The 20,826-nt window shown below is 42.0% G+C and overlaps 1 protein-coding gene across 16 annotated transcripts in view; it reads left to right on the plus strand.

The window, feature by feature from the left end:
* Nucleotides 1-9,666: 9,666 nt before the first annotated feature.
* The window catches only part of cacna1da (calcium channel, voltage-dependent, L type, alpha 1D subunit, a), a 78,349-nt gene continuing 67,189 nt past the window's right edge, over nucleotides 9,667-20,826 (plus strand). For 5 of the 16 annotated variants that reach the window (XM_030418750.1, XM_030418753.1, XM_030418755.1 and 2 more), the window contains exons 1-3: nucleotides 9,668-10,123; nucleotides 12,421-12,886; nucleotides 15,779-15,884. In XM_030418750.1, the coding sequence (XP_030274610.1) occupies nucleotides 12,567-12,886; nucleotides 15,779-15,884 (426 nt within the window). In that variant the 5' untranslated portion in view covers nucleotides 9,668-10,123; nucleotides 12,421-12,566. Of the gene's footprint in view, nucleotides 10,124-12,420; nucleotides 12,887-15,778; nucleotides 15,885-20,826 lie in introns of those variants that run through there. The other 11 variants (XM_030418749.1, XM_030418751.1, XM_030418747.1 and 8 more) reach the window with 4 other exon arrangements.

Consider the following 20,826-nt stretch of genomic DNA (forward strand, 5'->3'; position numbering starts at 1 on the left):
GAAATATAAACAAAGACAAAGGAGAAAGAAAATTAGATTTGTTTTAATAAGATAAGCTAAGATAAAATATAACTTTATTCATCATGAAGAAATTCTTGTACAAGAGAGTGCTCAGAATTACAGTAACATAAGAAAACAATACAAAAACACAATAAACTAATAACACAAAAATGTGCAAGATAATACAAAGTGTAGAAGGGAGTAAATGCTAAAATCAGTGCCAAATAGAATAAAGATTAAAAAAAAATACAAGATAAGATAAAGATACATTCAGGAAAACAAGAAAACTATAATACATTCTAAAAAATTCTAAAAAAAAGAATAGGTGGTAGATAGGCAGTGTTATTGAGAATTAATAAATACATATTACTTGTATCAAATCAGCAGCCACCAAAACGAGAATGAACATCATGGAGAGAGTCAGTCTGCCATCTAGAGGATTATCCTTGCTGGCATGTTTGACCTGTTTCCACTTGTCACCTTCTAATATATGATGTTGTTGGAAAAAATCAATCAAATATGAAGCAAATGAAAACTGTCTTTGACCTTTTAGTAATGTCTTTTTTTTTATTTACTGAAGACACAAAGCACAAATTGTCCATTTTATTTTGAAACAGGATTACATTTGTGCTGATGTGGTACAGTCCAGAATCTTCCACTGGACGGAGGGGGGGTATCAAAATCATTGCACAATGTCATCCTTCTCGGGGAGCAGTGAGCAGATCTAAGTGAACACATTACACTCCATCTGTGTCTTTTAGGCATTTCCCCCCTTTTATTATATTAGAGCTGTAGCAGATTGATCGAAAATTAGTGTAGTGACTAGAAAGGTCACAGTCAAACAGTGAGGCATTACATGGAAATATCAGAAACACATTACACCGCATGTGCCGCAGGGACATGTTTCTTTACTCCATTTTGGACTTCCTTTCATTCCAGGCCAGTTGTATTCCTTACATTAAACACCAGAGGACACTGTCTCCCAATAAATGTTGGGTGACAAGCTCTATAAATTATGGTTTACTACAGGATAGTTCTATCCACTTTATTCACCTATAACTGAAGTAAAATCATTAGAACTTTGACAAATATATTTTGTGGAGAGTTATTTATCTTCTTTAAATTCATGTATTATTTATGAAATCACCACATTTGTATGTGTGAGGTCAAATGTATTTCAAACCATCGCTTCATGGAATGAGACCAACTGGATAGATGTGAAGTTTTTGGCAACCGAATGATCGGAAGACAACAAATTTAAGAGTCAGCTGAACCCATATGATCCTGACACGTGCTCTCTGACTGTCATTGCTGCAAATCATCGTCCACTCCCATCCCTCATTCATTCTCCTCTGCACCTCTCCAGCCATGTGATCCTCTCTCTGGATCCCTGCCCTTTGCTGTAGCTGGGAGGTCACGTCCCAGCACCTCGGCGCTCACAGCCATGGTGATGCCATCTCTTGAGCACCCCCACTGCTCTCCTGGTTCCACCGACATTGTCCTTCTCCCAGTTTCCAGCAACTCCTCTGGGCTCCTGGGTCCTGTCAGAAAAGCTTTTCTTCACAGAGCCCCACAGGTGCCAGCCAATGGCAGCCTGGGAAGCAGATGCCACGTGATGGTGTGCAGCCAATGTCACACACCCACAACTGCACACTTCCTGGAGGGAAAGTACATTCAGAGAGCATGAATGTTTCTATTTTTAATCTCTCTGGCAGAAAAAGAGGAGCAAAGCAACCACTTTTGAAACAATGCCTTAATATAACACAGATCCTGTGTGCGGCTCTTCCAACACAATGCGGAGCGAAGGTAAACATAAACCTACTCAGCATCACCAGGCTTTAACGATAAACAGCATTTTAATCCATGCATGCAGGCCTCCTCAGGTATTCATATGCACAGATGAAGTCAGGAATATTCACATAGTCATATGCATCAAATCTTACACACGCATCCATGAATCTTTGCTTTAATGCCAGTCGCTCCTTCAGGCTGGAGCCTCTTCCACTTTGCTCTTATCACTCCATTTCCTTAAATTGCTCTGCAGTCACCATGATGACATACTGCTTGCCCTTCTATCTGAGAGCCGTCTGTCACCCGGAGCCCCCACCCTCTGACGGTGCACGAGATAAGAGCAAAAGACTTATGATTGAGTTATCAGTGGGAATTCAGTCATAAAGATGTTCACAGGTGGACTGGTTGATTATCCTGGAATGGGGGTTGGGGCTGGGATGAGGGGAAGTCAACTGCCTGAGATGTCAAGACGTGGCCAAGGCATAGAGTTGAAATCAGTGAGCTAACTGAAGCGCAGTAGACACGGGAACCATTTAAAGATGAGGAATGTAAAGATTTAGATGGAGCGCCTTGGATAAGCAGAGAGAGTGGATGAAGAGACAACAAGGAGAGAGAGAGGAAGATTCAGAGAGAAGAGGAGAGTGTGCGAGCAGGGGTTAAGGCCGAGCGTGTGTTGTGGGCTCAGCAGTGAAGTTGACGATGCACTGGGAGAACAGCTGCGCTGCAGGGCTTTCAGGCTCCATCACTACTGCTCTCCTTCAAGCAGCTCCACCAACACACTCCCTCTCGCAGAGATACACACAAATACACACACAGCTCTCATAAACATGCAAAAGCACTGATTGTTGCATCCGTGCTCTGCATCAGTGCCTTCAAACCAGGTTTTATCTGCCTGGTCAGGCAGGGAAATCAGACATCAAGTCGCACATGCTAATATTCAAACTCGTTTCTAATATCCCATACCCTCATTACCACTATATGATTAAAAAGATTTCGGATATACACAGTGAAGATAAAGACATGCGACTGAGATTAAATGAAAGCAGCACTGGGAAGAAAATAGCAATTTTGCAGCTTATAAGCACTCGCATAGATTTATTGCAATCTGATTTAGAGCTGCAGAAAGAGAAGAAGAGCGACTGTTGGACAGTGGGCCTGAGGGATAAAGGAAGTACAGTAAAAAGCTAAGTGCATTCACAGAGAGAAAGGAAAAACATGACAGCTGTTCACTGTAAATTCCATGTGTAAACTGAACACATTTTATTGAGTCAACACATCCTAATCCTTTCAGAGGTCAACAAAACACAGCATTTAAACAAGACCTTCACTGCAGCAGAGTTAAGAGCTAAGGACCTCTCTGTGGAGTAGAGATGACATGACTTGTCTGTTTTCTTTCTTTATGCACAATTTACAGGCACCTCCATAGAGACATTTGGACAGAATTACACAGAAATTAAGATTCTAATGTTTGTTTATCTTGTGCTTTGAAATCAAGAAAAGTCTTCCCGTGGAATGATTGAAAGTGAGTCACCATGTCTGAATGCTAATTTCGGTTGGGAGAGTTTGGTGGCGCAGAGAGTGGAGAAGCAGATCAAATCGAAGGTGGGGGCAGACTGCTGTACTGAGCCAAATGGCATCAGTGGTCCCTTGGGGCCACTGCACCCTCCGTCTGTGTTTTTACTCTATTTTCAGTGAAAATGAACTGCATTGCGCTTTCCTACTGGGGACCAGAGATTGGGTCTGTGTGCGTTCGAAGGGGAGGAGAGACGCAGTTTGAACACAAACTCACACGGATACATGAACATCAGCAGCTCCAGGTGAATGAACACTGAAACATGTCACTGTTATTTCCACCATCCTCACTAACATACGGGGATCATTGTGGGGAAATCATGAGTGCAAAGGAAACCAGGTCAAGAGCAACTGGAGAAAAGAGTGAAAAAAAGAGAAAAAAGGAGACATTTTGTTAAGGGTGAAATTGGAAAACGAAAAAATGTCTGCTTCCTAATAAGGTATATTTGATAATGTATACACATATGCTAATACTATATTTAACTCAGTCAACCTCAAACGTCCTGGATGGGAAAGCTGTTGCTAGAGATTTCTGCCCATTGTTCCGAAAACCCCAATAGTCCAAAATTGCCCCATTGGATGGAAAAGCCAATTTGTTCGACAAACCATTATCCTGAAAACGAAATGCTCTAAAGGCCTCTCAATCCAAAAATACACACTCCCCCTAGAGTTTTTTGCCCTCAATATCTCACTGTTAGGGTTTGTTGTTTGTCGTAAGACCAGGAACAAAGCCTATTAAAAATATACAATCTAACGTTTCTGCAATAACATGCCTTAAAACATCTGGACATCTGTCATCTGTTATATTTTGTCGAGTTGTGAGCTCACATAGCCTAAATGTTTGCAACGATGTTCTCAGTGTAACAGTGCATTTCATTGGGTCAACCAATGCTTTAACTTCCTGGAGAAAATCTGAGAGTGAGGAAGCTTAGCTTAACTTAGTTTAGCTTAGCGTAAAGAACTTGAAACAACAAACTTGGATGCTTGCAAAGGGGAAATAAAACAAGGCCTACTGGCAACTCTAAAGTTCACTTAATGACGTCCAACACATGCTGGAAACATTTCTTAGCCAGATGCAGATGCCATTACATGTCACACATAGGGACACAAATAAAACTGTTAAACATGTAAGATTTAACGTTAATTAAAGCTATGCAGGCTAGTGCTTTCCCCTGTTTTCAGTGCTTATGCTAAGCTAAGCTAATCGCCTGCTGTCTCCATTTTCACATTTACCATTACGAGAGTAGTAACCATCTAACGCTTGCACTCAAAAACTATAATTGTGTATTTCCCAACATAAGTTTTTGAGGTTTGTCTTTATTCACCCACCATCAAATTACTTAAAGGTGACATATGATGCGCGTTTTCAGGTTCATAATTTTATTTTGGGTTTCTACTAAAATATGTTATCATGTTTTACTGCTCAAAAAGCACACCCGTTTTCTCATTCTGTCCAGGTCTGTAGCAATGTATTCCCCCTCTGTCTTAAACACTCTGTTTCAGCCCCTGTCTCTTTAAGGTCCCTCCCCTCCCCACACCAACACTGCACTGATAGGTTCAGCTCACACACACCTGAGCCAGCTCCACTTTCAATAACAGAGCAGCTATGCTAAATCAATTCTAGTGTGCCAAACTAGCCACTAGGAATAAATTATGCAAACATGTGATATGGTGACGTTGTGTGATGTCATAAAGTCACAGAATTAAAGACCGGACTGCTGACAAATATTTCAAGAGCAGTGTTTTCTGTGGGAGAGAGGAGCTTCTGTTGGTGCGGACTTGAACCTTTTTAACTTTCAGGATCTTTAATATATAAAGGAACCTATGAGTGTAACACACTGGAGGAACATAAACTTAGTAAGTCTCAAAGTACAAATTCATATTTGATACATAAACTGGCAAAAATGTTGAAAAATCCAGTCAAACCATTTTCTACCAAATGACATACACAGCCACCCAATACCCAGTAACATATGGGCACACACACACACACGCACACACACACACACACGTGCGCACACACACACACAGGTGAATAATTCAAGATGATTCAAGGAGAAACCATTATCCTGGGCAGACAGGTAAGTTGATACGGAGAGCCTCCTCCTCCACCTCGTGTCGTTCTCCACCTCTCACCAAATGCGGCTGCCGTTCGCTCACTGACCAGCCCGCCAGGGAAGAAGATGAGTGTTCTCTGCTCCTTGTTGTCAGCTGGGACATGTAGGTGAAACGGAGGCCTTGGCTCAGCTGTTCTACTCTGGCAGGTAGGATTTCCATTTCTTTTTTCTTTTTTTTTTCAACACTGACAACTGTGGCTCAGTAAAACTGAACCGTGGTCATTTGAACCGGCTGCAACTAAAAACACCAGTTTCTGTTTCTTGCTGAGGTTGTGGATATTAATGAAAGCCTTGTGCAGTGAAAGGAAAAGGCTCTTGGATAAAACCATCAATTATTATAATTCAACTTTTAAAGGACTGTTTCAACAGTTCTGGTGTTACTAAAGAGGCTTAATCACATAACAATCGACTGAAAGTCAAAGGGTCTTCGGTGGGTCAAAGCTATCATATGGCCATTAGTTTTTTATAAGGGTGGGATTAATGTGTAACAGTATATGCATGATGGACACACGAGTGCTGCTGTATTTACCATGGTGCCTTTTCACTTACAAAGCTTACAGCTACACAGCTTTTGCGTTGAAACAATCCTGACAGTGTTGGCTTAAAAGGTCATGCCTTTTACACAGCCGACCTCAGAAGGTAATGAGCTGGGATGACAATTTATTCTTTCACAGAATTACAGATCTTAACAGTAATGGCACTGACAATGTATTTCTGTGCAGTATTGTATGAAAAACACTCTCTAAAAATGTATATAAATTGTAAACTAACTGAAAGACCAAAGCTGCTATGACACAACATTTTTTTAGAGTTTCAAATTCATTCTGTACAATGTCTTTTTAGATAAAGTATAAAAGTAGATGTGTAGTGTTGTATTCATTAACATACATATAGAATACTCCAGAATCTGCTTGCTCATAAAGACCAGCTGTAACAGGAGAGAAGTGTGTGTGTTACAACTAGATCAGGCAGGGTGGTGTTGACTTACTTTCTCATCACGAACACATGCACTGGAGGCAAACGGGAAATGTAGTTCAGAAGGGAGCAACTTGAAGGAGGGCAACATATTGTCAGAGGAAACGACACATTTTCACTGACCTCGGCAGGACAGTCTTGAACATCATTACAGCGATGATTTGTAATTGGGTGATGACACCTCATTTATGTGACATGCAGACCTTCATTATATCCATCCTATAGGTTGGGGACACAGAATGGATGTGTGACAGCTATAGGGAGGTTTTTATTATAACAATGGACCAAATGATAATGTGAAAATAATGTGAAAAAGGTGGCGCTCATGGTGATTAAACTACAGAGGAATATCACACAAGACATGCTTTTCACACTGCGCTTAGTCACAGGCTATGCAAGCTGTTAACCCCAGGCTAAGTGAGCTGTTAGCCCCGGGCTAGCCCTAGGGTCTATTGACCTAGAGCAGGGTTAACCCTGACTTAGTGCGGTTATCCCCCGAGGTGCCAGTGTGAAACGGGGCTAAAGATAAAAGTAGTAGGAAAACACTCTAAAATGTTCAGATTAACTTCAAAGCGCTTGTTAATAACCCAGGGCTAGTAGAGGTGCAGTGTGAATCGTTCAGCCCTGGGCTTAGGTTAACCCTCAGTTAATTATCTGTGTGTGAAGAGGGGCTAAGAATATGAAGTGTGAAAAGCCCTAGATCTGCAGCCTCCCTTTGATTTATGGAGCTCTCCAGTGTATTTCAACTCTTTGTTTAACTCTCTTCCCCACAGCTTCAAGGAACGTAGGAAAAATTACCAAAATGCGTCCTCCTTGTCGAAACATCTGTATGCTGTGGTGTTATAAAATAGAGCTTTATTCACTTCATTATTTGGGGGCACTTACGCATCCTTTTACTCTCGTCAGTGGATAGATGGTTCAGGCTAATACAACTGTCAGCTCCTTTTCCTATGCCAACCAATGATCTACATGCAGATTCAGGACAGGAACACCAGGACCCATTTGGGCTTTTCATCCAATTGTGAAGCCCGTCTGTGAGAGAAATGGGAAAAGAAAAGGACTGCTCCTTAACTCTGCCCCCTTCTCAGTTACATTTGCAACTTTTTATCAGACATATTATTGATAATAAGAAGCTATATTAATAATAATGGTGTCCAAAAAGTTGCTGTATTATAATAACTGTATGTATGTCAGCAGTCGCGAGTCTTGCGGTTTCCCTCATGATGTATGAGTTGGTTGGCCATCAATGTAGTCATTGCACGCCTGCATTTGTCGTCCTTATAGGTCTTTGCATTTTCTGTGCCATGGTCGGAAACAAAGATTTGAAGGTTCCAGACACACCAAGCCAACATCAGAGACCTATTAACTGTGTTTTGTATTGATAAATCCATTGTACAGTCCTTTGTGCTCAAATCACAGACAAATGTGTAATTGCCTTGGATCTGTTATATTATCTAAACTAGAAACTACAAATACTATACTGCCTCTGTATCCTAGCCAATATACTCTATAGAGTAGTGTCACCTTCATGATCAAAGTCAATTGTAGAGACACAGTGCTGCAACCAGTGCTCCTTTACTATTTCAAGGATAATTCTGTTGCATCTCTGATGCTGACACGGCCTCTGACAAAGCCACCGCTGTAATAAAATATTTTTTATGGGAGCCATGACTACACATGCCCAGCTTTTGCTTTAGGGTTAGGGACAGGGTTTAGTTGGGTGAGCGTTGGGGCTTTCTCTCCTGTTTAAAGTTCAAAAGCCAACTGGCAGCATTCATCACACTGTCTTCTGAGCAAAGTGCAACAGGCTTCTCTCACTCTGTGTGGAGTGTGAGTGCAGAGATAAACAGGAGACCTGTTGTGTTTGGGAGCTGAGGGATTACATATGGCTTTCATCAGGGAGTGTAAATTGCTGAGGCTCCACTCTGCTCACATACTGTCTGCCAGCAAGGGCTGACCCCCGGAATCTCCCAGTGCTGTCATTTTAGAGAAAGCATGCTCACCCACATATCCTCCTAAGGTGACTGGGCAATTTTGTGATATGTGATATGCTTTCTCACATCTTGAGAACCTCGATTGTCAAGCCAGGGTATCTCTGCAGCACTATAGTAGTTCCTAATGAAGCTGTTTCTTTACATATTTTTCACCAAAGTTGCAGCCTCTTCGATTTGGATACTGCACTTGGCCATGTTGTGATTTCAATTATGATGTGATTAACTGTGCAGGAGAACATAAAGAGTGTCATTGCTGGGCTGCTAGATTTTATTTTATCTTTGCTGTCTGGGATTTCAGCCACATTTGCTACCACATTATAAGGCAACCCTTTATAAAAGAAGAAGAATCTATTGACAACTTACAGCTGCAAATATGACGTTTAAAGCCCCTTATTAGTGATCTGTTAATATGTAATACCACATACCTGATCACTTTTTCAGAAAGTGAGGAACACCTGAGGAGCTTTAAATGCCCCGTCAACATTTGTGACTGTTACAGTCTCAAATGAAAACAGCTGCTGATGGGAGGAGGTCACAACTTCGCAACCCAAAAATGTGCTCATATCTAAATCTCATAAGTGACCCTAAAATGAAATTAAATATCATTACCTCCTTGCCCTCATGTTGATGGAAAGACAGAGGAAGTTTTATAGTCCGCAAAACATTTCTGGAGCTTCACAGCTAAATAGCGTTGCAGCATTCTCCGAAGCACCTGAATTTGACTTATTTCAAAAACCTAAAAAAAAAACAAAAAAAAAAACCTAACATAAAATAGCTATATACAGCTCGTCTGGTGTAAATAAAGTCTTGAAAGAACCTTATTTATGCCCCTCGCTGTGTTGTCAAGCTCGCACATCCACTTCAGACGGAACAGACTTTCAGCTTAGCAGCTACCATGAGGCTATAAAGACAGAGATAATAACGTATTTTTTATTCAACTGTGATCCGTTCCGATCTGGACGAGCTGTATGGAGCCATTTTTGTAGCCATTTTTTAAAAGAAATCTGGTGAAACTCCAGAAATGTTTAACTTGACCTGCCTTTCCATCTGCATGAACATGAGAACTGAATTTTCACTTTTCAGTGAACTTTTCCTTAAAGGTGCAATTTATATTTAATTAGTTGCTGAGCATGTGTTTCCCCATTTCCCATCTTTAGTGGCCTAAATAAAACCCAACAGGCTCACTGGTTCCAGTTTCCTCACCAGTCATCTCATGACCTTCACGTGATTAATGGATACAGCATGTGACAACCTGTTTTGAAGGTGTCACCTTCTGGTGGAGCAGGTTAACATTGGGGACATGGCACCCAGTATTTGATGTGAGCAGGCTCTTGTGCAGCAGCAGCAGCAGGAGGGGAGTCGGGGCCAGGAGGAGGAGAGCTTGCTCTCTGATGTGCACTCGTTTCACTGTTCACTGGCGCCGTGACGATAAGCAGGCAGCGGACGAGGATGCTCTGTTGTCTGGTGCGCACTCTCCTGTCTCCAGCTCTCCGCGATCATCACCATGGAAGAGCTTAATTAATGCACAGGCTTGATGTGTCCCTCCTGCCCGCGGAGCCGATGAGTTTCAACCCGCCGTTTGACACCGGACCTGCGATTTTCAGCCTCCGAAGCACTGGAGCCGTGTTAGCGAGCGGAGAGGACCGCGGCTGAGCCACCAAGTCTTCAGAAAAGGTAGCGCACGGTGCGGTTCGAGCTCCACGGTCTGAAGTTAGCCTCTTAGCATAGCTGCGTTTTCCTGCATGCAGCCAGTGATGATGAAGCCGTTTTCTTTTATTGTCAGAGGACAGCAGTTATTAATGGGCACTTAGCTGTCAGCGCGCTCATGTTCGGTGGATTGAGAGGAGATTCACACATTTAAGTAGGTTTTAATAGAGCATGGGCAGACGGCAGGCTGGCACCTCTCCTACAGACTGAGGGGGGCTCCGGTCATGTGGACTGTCCACTGTAGTGTGAGAGGAGCCTGGTGGAGGTTTGTTGTAGCCTAATAACAGCTGTTTCTGCTGAGCGGATCATCTGACTGCTGTGCGCTGCTCAATTTTCACTACGAGCGCCTGAAGTCAGCCTGTCATCTCTCATCAGTTTTTTTTTTTTTTTTTTAGGGGAAGGGGGGGTGGGATTTTCACCGTCTCCTACCTTGGTGGGGTCCAAGGAGAAATGTGAGGACGCTCGATGAGGGTTATTTTGACACCAATCGCTCATGGAAATGTCAGTGCATGCTCATCACGGCCGCACGGTCGACGCACGTCGATGCAGCGGCGCAAATTAATATTCCAGAATAAGCGCATTTAACATGCGCATTGTTCATACGGGGAGCTCGCACTAGCCTCGGCTACATGAAGGCAGCAGCGCAGCACAAAGGAGACGCAGAGAGGCAGGCAGGCAGGCAGCCCGACTCAACCGCAAAGATGTGCGCTGTTACATCACATGAACACGCGTATCACATTTTATCTGTGCAATATGAAGATTAATTCTTCTTGGAGCATCACTGCAGTGTGACCTTTTCTGTTTCTTCCTCGGGGCCTGCTCGCAGTTCAAGGACTCACACAGCTGATGTGACCAAGTGATGTCTGAGAGTGGCAGCTCTGAATGTACAGCTCAGTGTGTGTGTGTGTAAGTGTGTGTGTTTTGGTTGGAGCTGCACATCGTCTGCCTCCACTCCTCCTAAAATATGTTCAGGTTCAGGACATTCTGGACATTTTGTTTTGGCTAAATTAAGACTTTTTTTGAGAGACGGGGCCAACCAAGAGCCTCGGCTTCAGCACATTTCATTCTGAGACACAAACCGGAGGGCATTTTACATTTATAGAATCACATTTGGGGCAAAGCACTTCCTTATACGTCAGCGCAGTTCAACATGTTGTCCAAGGCTTTATTCTGCCGTCTTTGACACTCTGTTTGTTGTGTGTGAGTTAATGTCCTCACTGTCATTATTCCAGTTATGTCTAAGGATAACTAAAAAGTTCTTGTGTGGTCCAAAGCATCAGTTGCAGGCCAGTATGTTCTGTATATTCCTTTATACTTCACTGACTGCCCTTGAAACAGTTTGCAGCATCTACTGTACAGTCTATATTTGGGCGGCTGTAGCTGAGGAGGTATTGTAGGTCATCCAGTGATCAGAAGGTCGCTGGTTCAAATAACCAGCTCCCCCGGCTGCATGTCAAAGCATCATAGGGCAAGATATTGAACCCCCAAAATTGCTCCTGATGAGCAGGTTGGCACTAGCATGGCAGCCTCTGCCATTAGTGTATGAATGTGAAAAGTGCTTTGAGTGATCAGTAGACTGAAAAGCATTATAAAAATGCAACTCCATTTAGCATTTCACCATTTATACCTGCCTGGTGCAACACTACAGCACAACAGGTGACTGTAAAAACAGAAATATTAGAGTTTGAGGTGGATGATCAGTTCTTATCTTGGACAAAGAAATGATACTGGTGATCATTCAGGCAAGGCAAGCTTTATCTGTACAGCACATTTCATACTCAGCTATACAAGAATTAAGAGGAAAGAGATAAAGACTCGCATCTACTATTCAGTCACATGCAGTATATTGCACTGCAATGAATGGCAACAGAAGAAAAGTGTTTTAATACATGTTTTTATGATAATAATAATAATAATAATAATAATGATAGCAATGAGAGAGTGGAAACATCTCACATCAGCCTATTCAAGCACATTTGGGCATAAAAGCTAAAAACAGCTTCACCAGTTGTTGAATTGACTCTAGAATTATTGAGAAATCAACATTCAAGTCAGCCAGGACACAAACAAATGGACACAGGTGAAAACATAACCTCCTTGTTGGAGGTAATAACCTGACTGAAGCCTTTCACCTGGTCCAGAAGAGTCTTTTCTTTTTCATATGTGTGTCAGTGCACCGGTGTAACGTGCTCTGCTCTCACTTAAAGGCTGAATACATTTTTGAAATAATGTGTGTTAAATGCCTTCTCTTTTTTCCTTCTCAGAGGCAAATTATGCCAGCAGGACCAGAGTCGCTCCCCCTGGTGACGTGCCAGCTCTTTGGTCAGACCTCTCTGCCCTTCTTTAGCCTCCCTGTCTACCCTGGCAGATCCATGCTGCTGGATGCTCCTCACAGAGCCACGCCCGCACCATGAGCGCCAACGGGCCCACCCCAGACCCAGCCCCTGCGGCCCCAGAGGCCACTCCCGCCTCCACCCCTGCTGTGGTCCCAGCTCCAGCCCCAGCTCCAGCCCCAGCCCCAGCCCCTGCGGCACCGCCTGCTCCTCCGGCCCTGCCCGCCCCAACGTCCGGCACCATCCCAGTAGGTGCGTTGGCACAGAAGAAGCGGCAGCAGTATGCCAAAAGCAAGAAACAGGGCAGTAACGCCAACAGCAGGCCACCCAGGGCCCTGTTCTGCCTCAACCTCAACAACCCCATACGAAGGGCCTGCATCAGCCTGGTGGAGTGGAAGTATCCTTTACATGTGGTGGTGCTGGGTGCATGTCTCAGGGCCGAGATGTTGAGATCAATACTTGTTTATGGAGCTGAAACAAATAGCTGATTTATCTTTTAGCCGATCGGTAACTGTTTTGATCATCTATTAATCATTTGAGTAATTTAACAAGAAGAATCACTCAACTCTCTCTTGTAAAATGTGGAATTTTTTCAAATTTTATCATGGTATATTAGTGAATATTTGCTATATTTAGGTCCAGACAAAACAAGACATTTAAAGATGCCACTTGACGTCACTGCAGGTGCTGGGAAACTGCGACGGACATTTTTCACAATTTTTCGGACCTTTTATAAAATAGAATGATTTATGGATTAGTTGTTGAAAATAATTGCCACATTATTCAATAATGATAATGATCATTAGCTGCACCCCTACTTGCGCATGGCTCCTCTGTGTGTGTAGATCCTAGTTGTGGTAATTATGTAACTGCCACATCAGGTGATTTCATATAGCGCTTTTCAAGGTAATCAGACTCAAGCTACTTAAAGGCTGGAAAAATAAAGAGAGAGAAAAAAGAACTCTTAGTGTAGACGTCGCCTGCCTGTTTTTGAATTCTACAAGTCAGCCTGTTAATTATAGCTGTAATAAACGCCAGCTGAAGCTTGACATGAAGCGTTTTCAAGAACCAGTCTATCAGTATATAGTTGAGTGCACTGCAGTTGATATATTTTTGATGCGTTCTACTGGGTCACAGTCAGAAAATGATGTTAACCTGAGGTGCAGAAACGTTTTTCCCTCACAAAAGATTAAATGAAAGTCACTGAATCCTAAAATACTGACTGGTACTGCGACTCTGTGCTGGTACAACGCAGCTGTGTGTAGGCCGGTGGGTTTGATGCTGCTTAAGCAGATGCTGTCCTCACAAAAGCCATCGGATGTTATAAAGGAGATTGTCGAATGTGAATCACAAAGATACATTTCATAATCCACCTTTGTGTGTTTGTTTGAAAAGAAAAAAAAAAAAAGGAAGTCAATAGGGATTTACCGGTGCACTTTGGGAAATGCAGCTGTGGTCAGAACAGGAGTCTCAGCTTGTTCTGCATGCAACAGTGCAAAACTGGTGTGTTTACTCTGACAGCTGAAATACTTTGTTATAGATCTAAGAGTGTGAGGAATGTGTTGGTATTACTGTCTGCAGTGTGACATTTTATAAATCGTATAAAGTCATGCAACAGTCACTGTGTCATTGTTACTGTACTGAAGACTGTAGGCTGCTAGGGATGCAGGATATGGATTTCCGGGTAATACTAGGAACTGATAATTAGCGGCATTTAAAATGAAGATAACCGATAGTTTCAGATTTGGGGATTTTAAAAAGAAGTTCACGACCTGTAACTTACAGTTTGCAACCCGGAGCGTAAGAAAGAGAAAGATAGATGGTTTGTTGTGTTACAACTCGGAGACATTATCCCTTCTCTCCTTGTGTGCTATGTGTTGCAAACTGCCATCGTGCTGTCTTCCTCTAAAGCTGTTAAAAAATGTCCACTCCGGCAACAACATGTTTAGCCCTCACTGCATGGCTCTGTTGAGCAGCTGTTTGACGTCATGAGTGCGACAACAAGCGCTTCGCTGCGCTTGTGCTTCTTCTCCATCTTCTTCTTCTGTTTATAGGTGGATCACAAACCATCCACAAACAGACACGTTTATTATTAGGCATCGCAACCAGAGTGCCGTTGCATGAATATTTGCAGGGATAGCAGCAGTGGTCACTCTGATGTAAGTTTTTCTTGTGTATTGAAGAATTGCAGAGTTTAGTCGTGGTCCAACTATAACCTGTACTGTACATGTACTGCTGCTAGACAACTTCACTGCTTAACTTTCCCTCTGCTCCGATTTATCTAACACCGGTCTGCTCCGAGCACCGTTGCTGTGTCCCGCACAACCACACACTCTACACACTGCTCTCTTCTTAAAGGAGCCACGCTGCTCTTATAACCCATATAAGACAAGCTTGGAGGATGATGCATCACTGCCGGATTAGATGACTGCCATTTTAGCAACAGCTTACATTTTTTATATTTTGAGCAAAAATAGTACATTATTTGTCAAAAGATATTTGGAGAACAGTGTGATGGCTCATCAACATTGTCAGGGAAAAAAAGAAATATCATATAAATTCCAAAATACACTGGAGGGGGGCTTTTATACCACCACCAACCGTGTTGGACTGCTTTGATGCTGGGCTTGTTAAAACAATCAAAACATTTAGTTTTTTTTATTATCGGCTCTATTTATTGGCTGTAATTCATTATAGCCTATAAATAGCCGATAATATACATTTCCTGTCATGAGGACATATTGTCAACCCCTGGTAAAATGTTTCCATTATTTCTTCATTAATCACTTAGGATAGTGGTTGTCACTCAGTTTCAGTTTAAAATGTTGATCTGTAACTGCCCAACCTTTTAAACTTCCCTTTATTAAAAGCTTTGTCTACATTTGACCCCTCTCCACAGGTGACTTGTATCTATGGATCAAAGGGTAATTAGGTTTTTTTAATGCTATTTTAGCCCAATGCTTCAGTGGGATTTGAAGAAACAAAAACATTGCAAAACCTTAAATGTGTCCTCTCGACCCTTAAAGGCCAAGGTAGGGAACCAGAGATCTAGTATACAATCAATCCAAAAACAATGCCATGGTTTAAACAGCAGCGAAGTCATACCAAAGGCCAAACAAAATCATACAGACTAAACTTAAAACTCAATCCAGCTTTCATGTGAATGTGAGTTTATGTTATATAATCTCAAAGCAGGGATTTCACATGTACATTTTGTCTGTATTATTTATCATTCTGCTTCATATGTTGCATCATTTTCTCCTGTGTCTTCCTTAACCTCCTCTCTCAGGCCATTTGATATCTTTATATTAATTGCTATTTTTGCCAATTGTATGGCCTTAGCTGTCTACGTCCCCTTCCCTGAAGATGATTCCAACTCCACAAACCACGACCTGGTGAGTAGTCTGTATATGTCATTATAATCCATGCTGTGACTCACGCTCAGTAGCTGCGGTCGAAGACGGACTTGAATTGCTCTGCAAGACTTTTGACGAGTCTGTCTGGCTTGAATTAAGATGTCTGTAAGATTGATATATGTTCTTGTGTCTGTTGTTGTTGTCTTCAATAGTTTGGAAATACAATAAAATGTGTAACTACTTCATCATCTTTGTCTTTGACTTGACAAAGTTTGACTGAATCGTTCTTTAGGGGTGAAGATACAGTCGGACATTTTGCAGAGACAGTAAGACGTTGCATGCAGATTGTGTCTTCAGCATATTGCTTCATCATGCAGATTTGAAGTATCTGCTGTGCCTACACAGAGAAACGCTTTGACAACTATCCTCATTGGTGCTTCATCATGTCATAGTTTCCCCGTACAGAGGTTTTATTCGGCTTTCTATTTTTAGAATTTCTCGTCATTGCACCACTCTGTGTACCTTGTGCATTTATGTCTGTGTGATGAATTATGGGTGATGTAGTGTTGTAAGCATTGTTCCACAGCTGAGGGTGAGTGCACTCTCCACAAGCCAGACAAACACGCAGAAAGTGCTCCTTACATGAGCAGAATTTAGCTGGAGAGCTTAATGATTCATGAGCAGCTTATACAGCGTGTCTGCAGACGTTTGAATGCTCTTGAAAGCTTCGTCGACATTCGAGAAAGGCTACCAGCCGTAAAGTAAAGCTGTTAAAAGACCGGCGGGAGTGTTTTTCCATGTGTTGCACTGCTGAACCCACTGCGCAAAGATAAGACACAGCCCCGGTTAAAAGTGTGTCTGGACTACTTTAGAGAAGTCAGGTGTTCTGCTTCTCAGTTTGACCTCCTGGAGGGTGACCTCAGGGTGTTTGTTTACACAGTGGTGGTGCATCGGAGGAAAGTGGGCCATCTGGGACGTTACAGTGTCTGATACAGTATTACAGATCATACAGGACAGTTCACACCAGTTAGTTCAGGAGTGAAGTTTGAAAGAATTGGATCTTCAGCTTGAAGAAAAATATGTGCACAATGCTGTGAGAGTGGTTGGACTGCTGAGACATTTGTGCATGTTCTCCCCCTAGTGTGACTATAAATACAGCAACAATCAAGTTTAAAGACTATTCTTATAGATTTAAGTGTGCAAACTCGTTGGACTGGAATAGTTACACACATCACAGCTTTCTTTTTGTCTTTGTTGTACAGACTCTCCAATCCGACTTATTATCAGTGCTCAAACTGACCTTAATAACTGTATCGGCCAGTCATGACCAATCAGCATTAGACTAAAAATAGTTTTCTTTTCAGTCACTTTTTGTGAAGAACAAATTTCAAGCTACTGCTAATGCCAAATTACTCTTTTACAGACGTCTAATGTTGCCAAAAATGTACGAGTGAGTGATTTAATATAAATTGCGATCTTTTTTCTCTGTTTTAAAATGCCCTTTAGACTTTATTAAACTGTACAGTATGTTGTACTGTTTACAATACGTCACCCAAAGAAATTATAATTATTTGTCCACCTAGCATAGCCAGCTAGTTGGCTACATTACTCTACTGGTTCTTTCACTTAGCAGAGATAAGAGGATATTCAAGGTCATATTGATAATTGTTTGTTGGGTCCAAATTATGGTTTTGTTTATGTCTGTGTCAGAATTCTGATGGTTGGTTCCAGTTTCTAGCAAGATGTGTGAGCCAATACTACAATGTCGTATTGTACAGTATATGCTCAGCACTAGCTAGTGTTAGCAACGGTAAAGTTAACTAGCATTAGCAACATTAGCAAGTGTAACAAATTGGCAAATGCTTGAGGGGGTTAAAAGAAGATACTCTAAGCCGAACAGCAATGTCTAGATTTTAAAATGACTGTTAAGCTTTTACAGCTCTCAGTGAATGATTCCACTTCTAATGTGTGCCCCACACTGATGATGGACCGTGTGTGTAGTACTGGCAGGTGCTTGTTACCTCCACCAAGGAGTTATGTTTTCACCCACATTTGTGTTTTGGTCGGTTGGTTTGTCAGAAAGATTGCACAAAAACAACTGAACAGATTTCCACAGAACTTGCACTGAGGATGGGTCAAAGCCCAGAATAGACCTCATTTACTTTCGGTGTGGATCCAGATAAAGTGATGAATCTATGAACTCTTTCTCACTTTCTTTAAGGTTTACAAGCGTTTTTTGGTCATTTTCATTAATTTCTCAGGGAATAATGCATTGATCTTGATGAAAAAAATCTGCCATACTTATGTGTTGGTATCTATGATTGAGCTATGAATGTTGGGCGACGGCGGAGGTATGCGCTCTACTGGTTGCCCTCCTTGTTGCCCTCCTTGTTGGTACCATTTTGTGTTGCCTTAAAAGCTCAGGTCTTTTGCAACCATCATTACTGAACCAAACTACTATGTTATATCTAATAAATTCAGAGGGTTGTCATAATTTATGTTCATATGTTTAAAGCTTCACCTTCTCATATGTTCAGATAAAATCCAAGGATGTCTGGAAGAGAAAAAGGTGTGGGAACATTTCAGTATTGACTCTTTAAATGAACAAATGGCACAAAATGAATTAACTAAGCTTGCTGGGAAAGAAGCTACATTGTGCATCTCGTCTCAACCTTCATAAAGCAAACCAGAACTGTAACTGTATTGTGAGATGGATATTTTGACACTCTTAATTATGCCTTCATTATGTCTGAACCTGTTGGAGCATCGCTGTGTAATATTTGTAACTCTTTTCCATTGAACCTTGTGACAGTCTCCTCTAAAAGTGTCAGATTGGATTTATGGATGAACCCACTAAGTATGAACTAGTATGCTGCTTATCTGATGGACCACTGCTGAGCAGTATCACTGATGAAGCTCACACACTTAATGAACATCATTAAGGCTAGATGAGAGGATGTGCTGATGATTAGATATAAAATTATTTATCATGAAGTGACTTCCTTTCATTGTAGTCAGGACAAACTTAACTTTTAAAACTGCAGACCGGCCTTCTCTGCCTCTATGGGTTCTTCTTTGAGTGCAGTGTATGATGTTTTTGCTGATCCTCATCCTGATCCTTGTCTTTACATTGCTTGCGCAGGACTTTGGTTTAATTCTGCAGTGTCAACACTGGTCAGATACCAGAGGGTGGATAATGCGTTCTTTACCTTTTCAGCAGAGGTTGAACAATAGAATACTTTGTAGGGCAGGTGTGCCAGCTTGGCCTTGTTGTTCTACAGAACTCACGCTGTAGTCACAGGAGGAGCGCTGGAGAGAAAAACGCTGAGCTAGTTTTGCTGTAGCAGCCAGCAAGTAAAGCTGTAGTGAAGAGTGCCATTTCACACCGCTCTGCTCTGCAGCCTCACAGGTAGACCGAGGGCTGATATGAAACCTGAGGTGGGTTGCTGAGAGGCCTGATGTGTAAAGCAAGGATCAAATTATATCACTGGATTGCGAGCAGGTTTTTTTTTACCCAGTGACACATTCAGATGGGGTGTAACTTTCAACACAAAGAGACACTGAAACCATGCGATACAATGAGCTGACTTCTAAACCTGTGCATGCAGACAGTTCACTTAACGCATTGTCAGTTAACATGAACTCCTGAGAGGTAAAGAGACCTGGATCTGTGTGCTTGCTTGTGCCACATGGCGTGCACACAGGGCCTAGGTGCTGCAGAGCTGCTGTGAAGCAATGCTGCAAAGTCACAGAGGCCTTAATAGCACGAGTCTGCCCGTCTTGTTAGTAAAGCTTGGTTAAATGCAGCAGCTCATTATAAATAGAAAGCAATTTCCTCCTCAGGCAGAACACAGGGCAAAAGATTGGGGTCCTGCTTCCACCAGGAGGCACAAGTGAGGGAAAGGATGTAGCGAGTAGGTGCATTTACACGCGTAAGATAACAAATCCTGTCAGGATCTCCGAGTCTTTTCTTTCATTCCTCTCCTTTTCTTTCTCTTTCTTTGTTTAGTCATTTTCACTGCGATAGTAAGGAGCACTAACAAGACTGCACGTGACTGTGTCTCCTCCACACCCACCTTGTCAAAGGGACAGACAAATAGTCTGCAACCGTCCTGCCTTTGCTTTAAGGTCATTTCTGACTTATCTATCTGAGACTCAACACCCCAGGCAGCTCCTGCTGAAGGTAGCTGAGCAAAACAATGACCTTTTCATGGTGAATATGATTCATACGTCTCATCCTTCGTAAGGCAACGCGCAACAAACTGCGTCTGGTATCATGTAGTGTTTGCCTGTACCACTGTCATTGCGTAACTCTGGAGCCGCAGAGCTATTTATTTTACTGGGGACAAAAGGACACAAACATGTAAAGACTGAAATGTCCGCTCACAAACCTATTGAGAGGTTGTTTTGCTGCCAGCAGTGAACTCAGTTCTGAATCAGGTTCACATTTAAATGCTGTTACAACTGAGGATGTCAGCATTTTTTAAAATATGAATCAGATTGTTAAATATTTTTCACACATGAATGATTTAAAAAAATATATTAGGATTGCAGGAAGACGGACGGACTTACAAGATGAGTACCTTATTATTTTGAATCTGACCAAAAACGATTTTGATGTTGACATTTGGTATCACAACGAGCCCAAGAAATAAGTTGTTCATACAGCAAGAGGTGAAGGGTAGCGAGAGATTGTCATTGTTGACTGTCCCGCTTGTTTAAGATGAACAAGTGCAGCTTGTTTACAGTAATGACAGCTGCACGCTTGTCTTCTCTCAGTAATGTGATCTAATGTTGCTGTGTTTCTTTAATGACACACTATCAGACAGACAGCACAGCTCTTGTATTGAGACGACTATTGAAACAGTTACAGTGAGTTCATTTTCATTTGCTTTTCTGCACATCTATATTAAAGTGCTGCTATTTCTCAGAGTAAATACTTATCAAACCTCTTTTGGGATAGTTGTCGTAGTCCTTAGAA

This window comes from Sparus aurata, chromosome 6, assembly GCF_900880675.1.
Source record: "Sparus aurata chromosome 6, fSpaAur1.1, whole genome shotgun sequence".
Taxonomy (NCBI): Eukaryota; Metazoa; Chordata; class Actinopteri; order Spariformes; family Sparidae; genus Sparus; species Sparus aurata.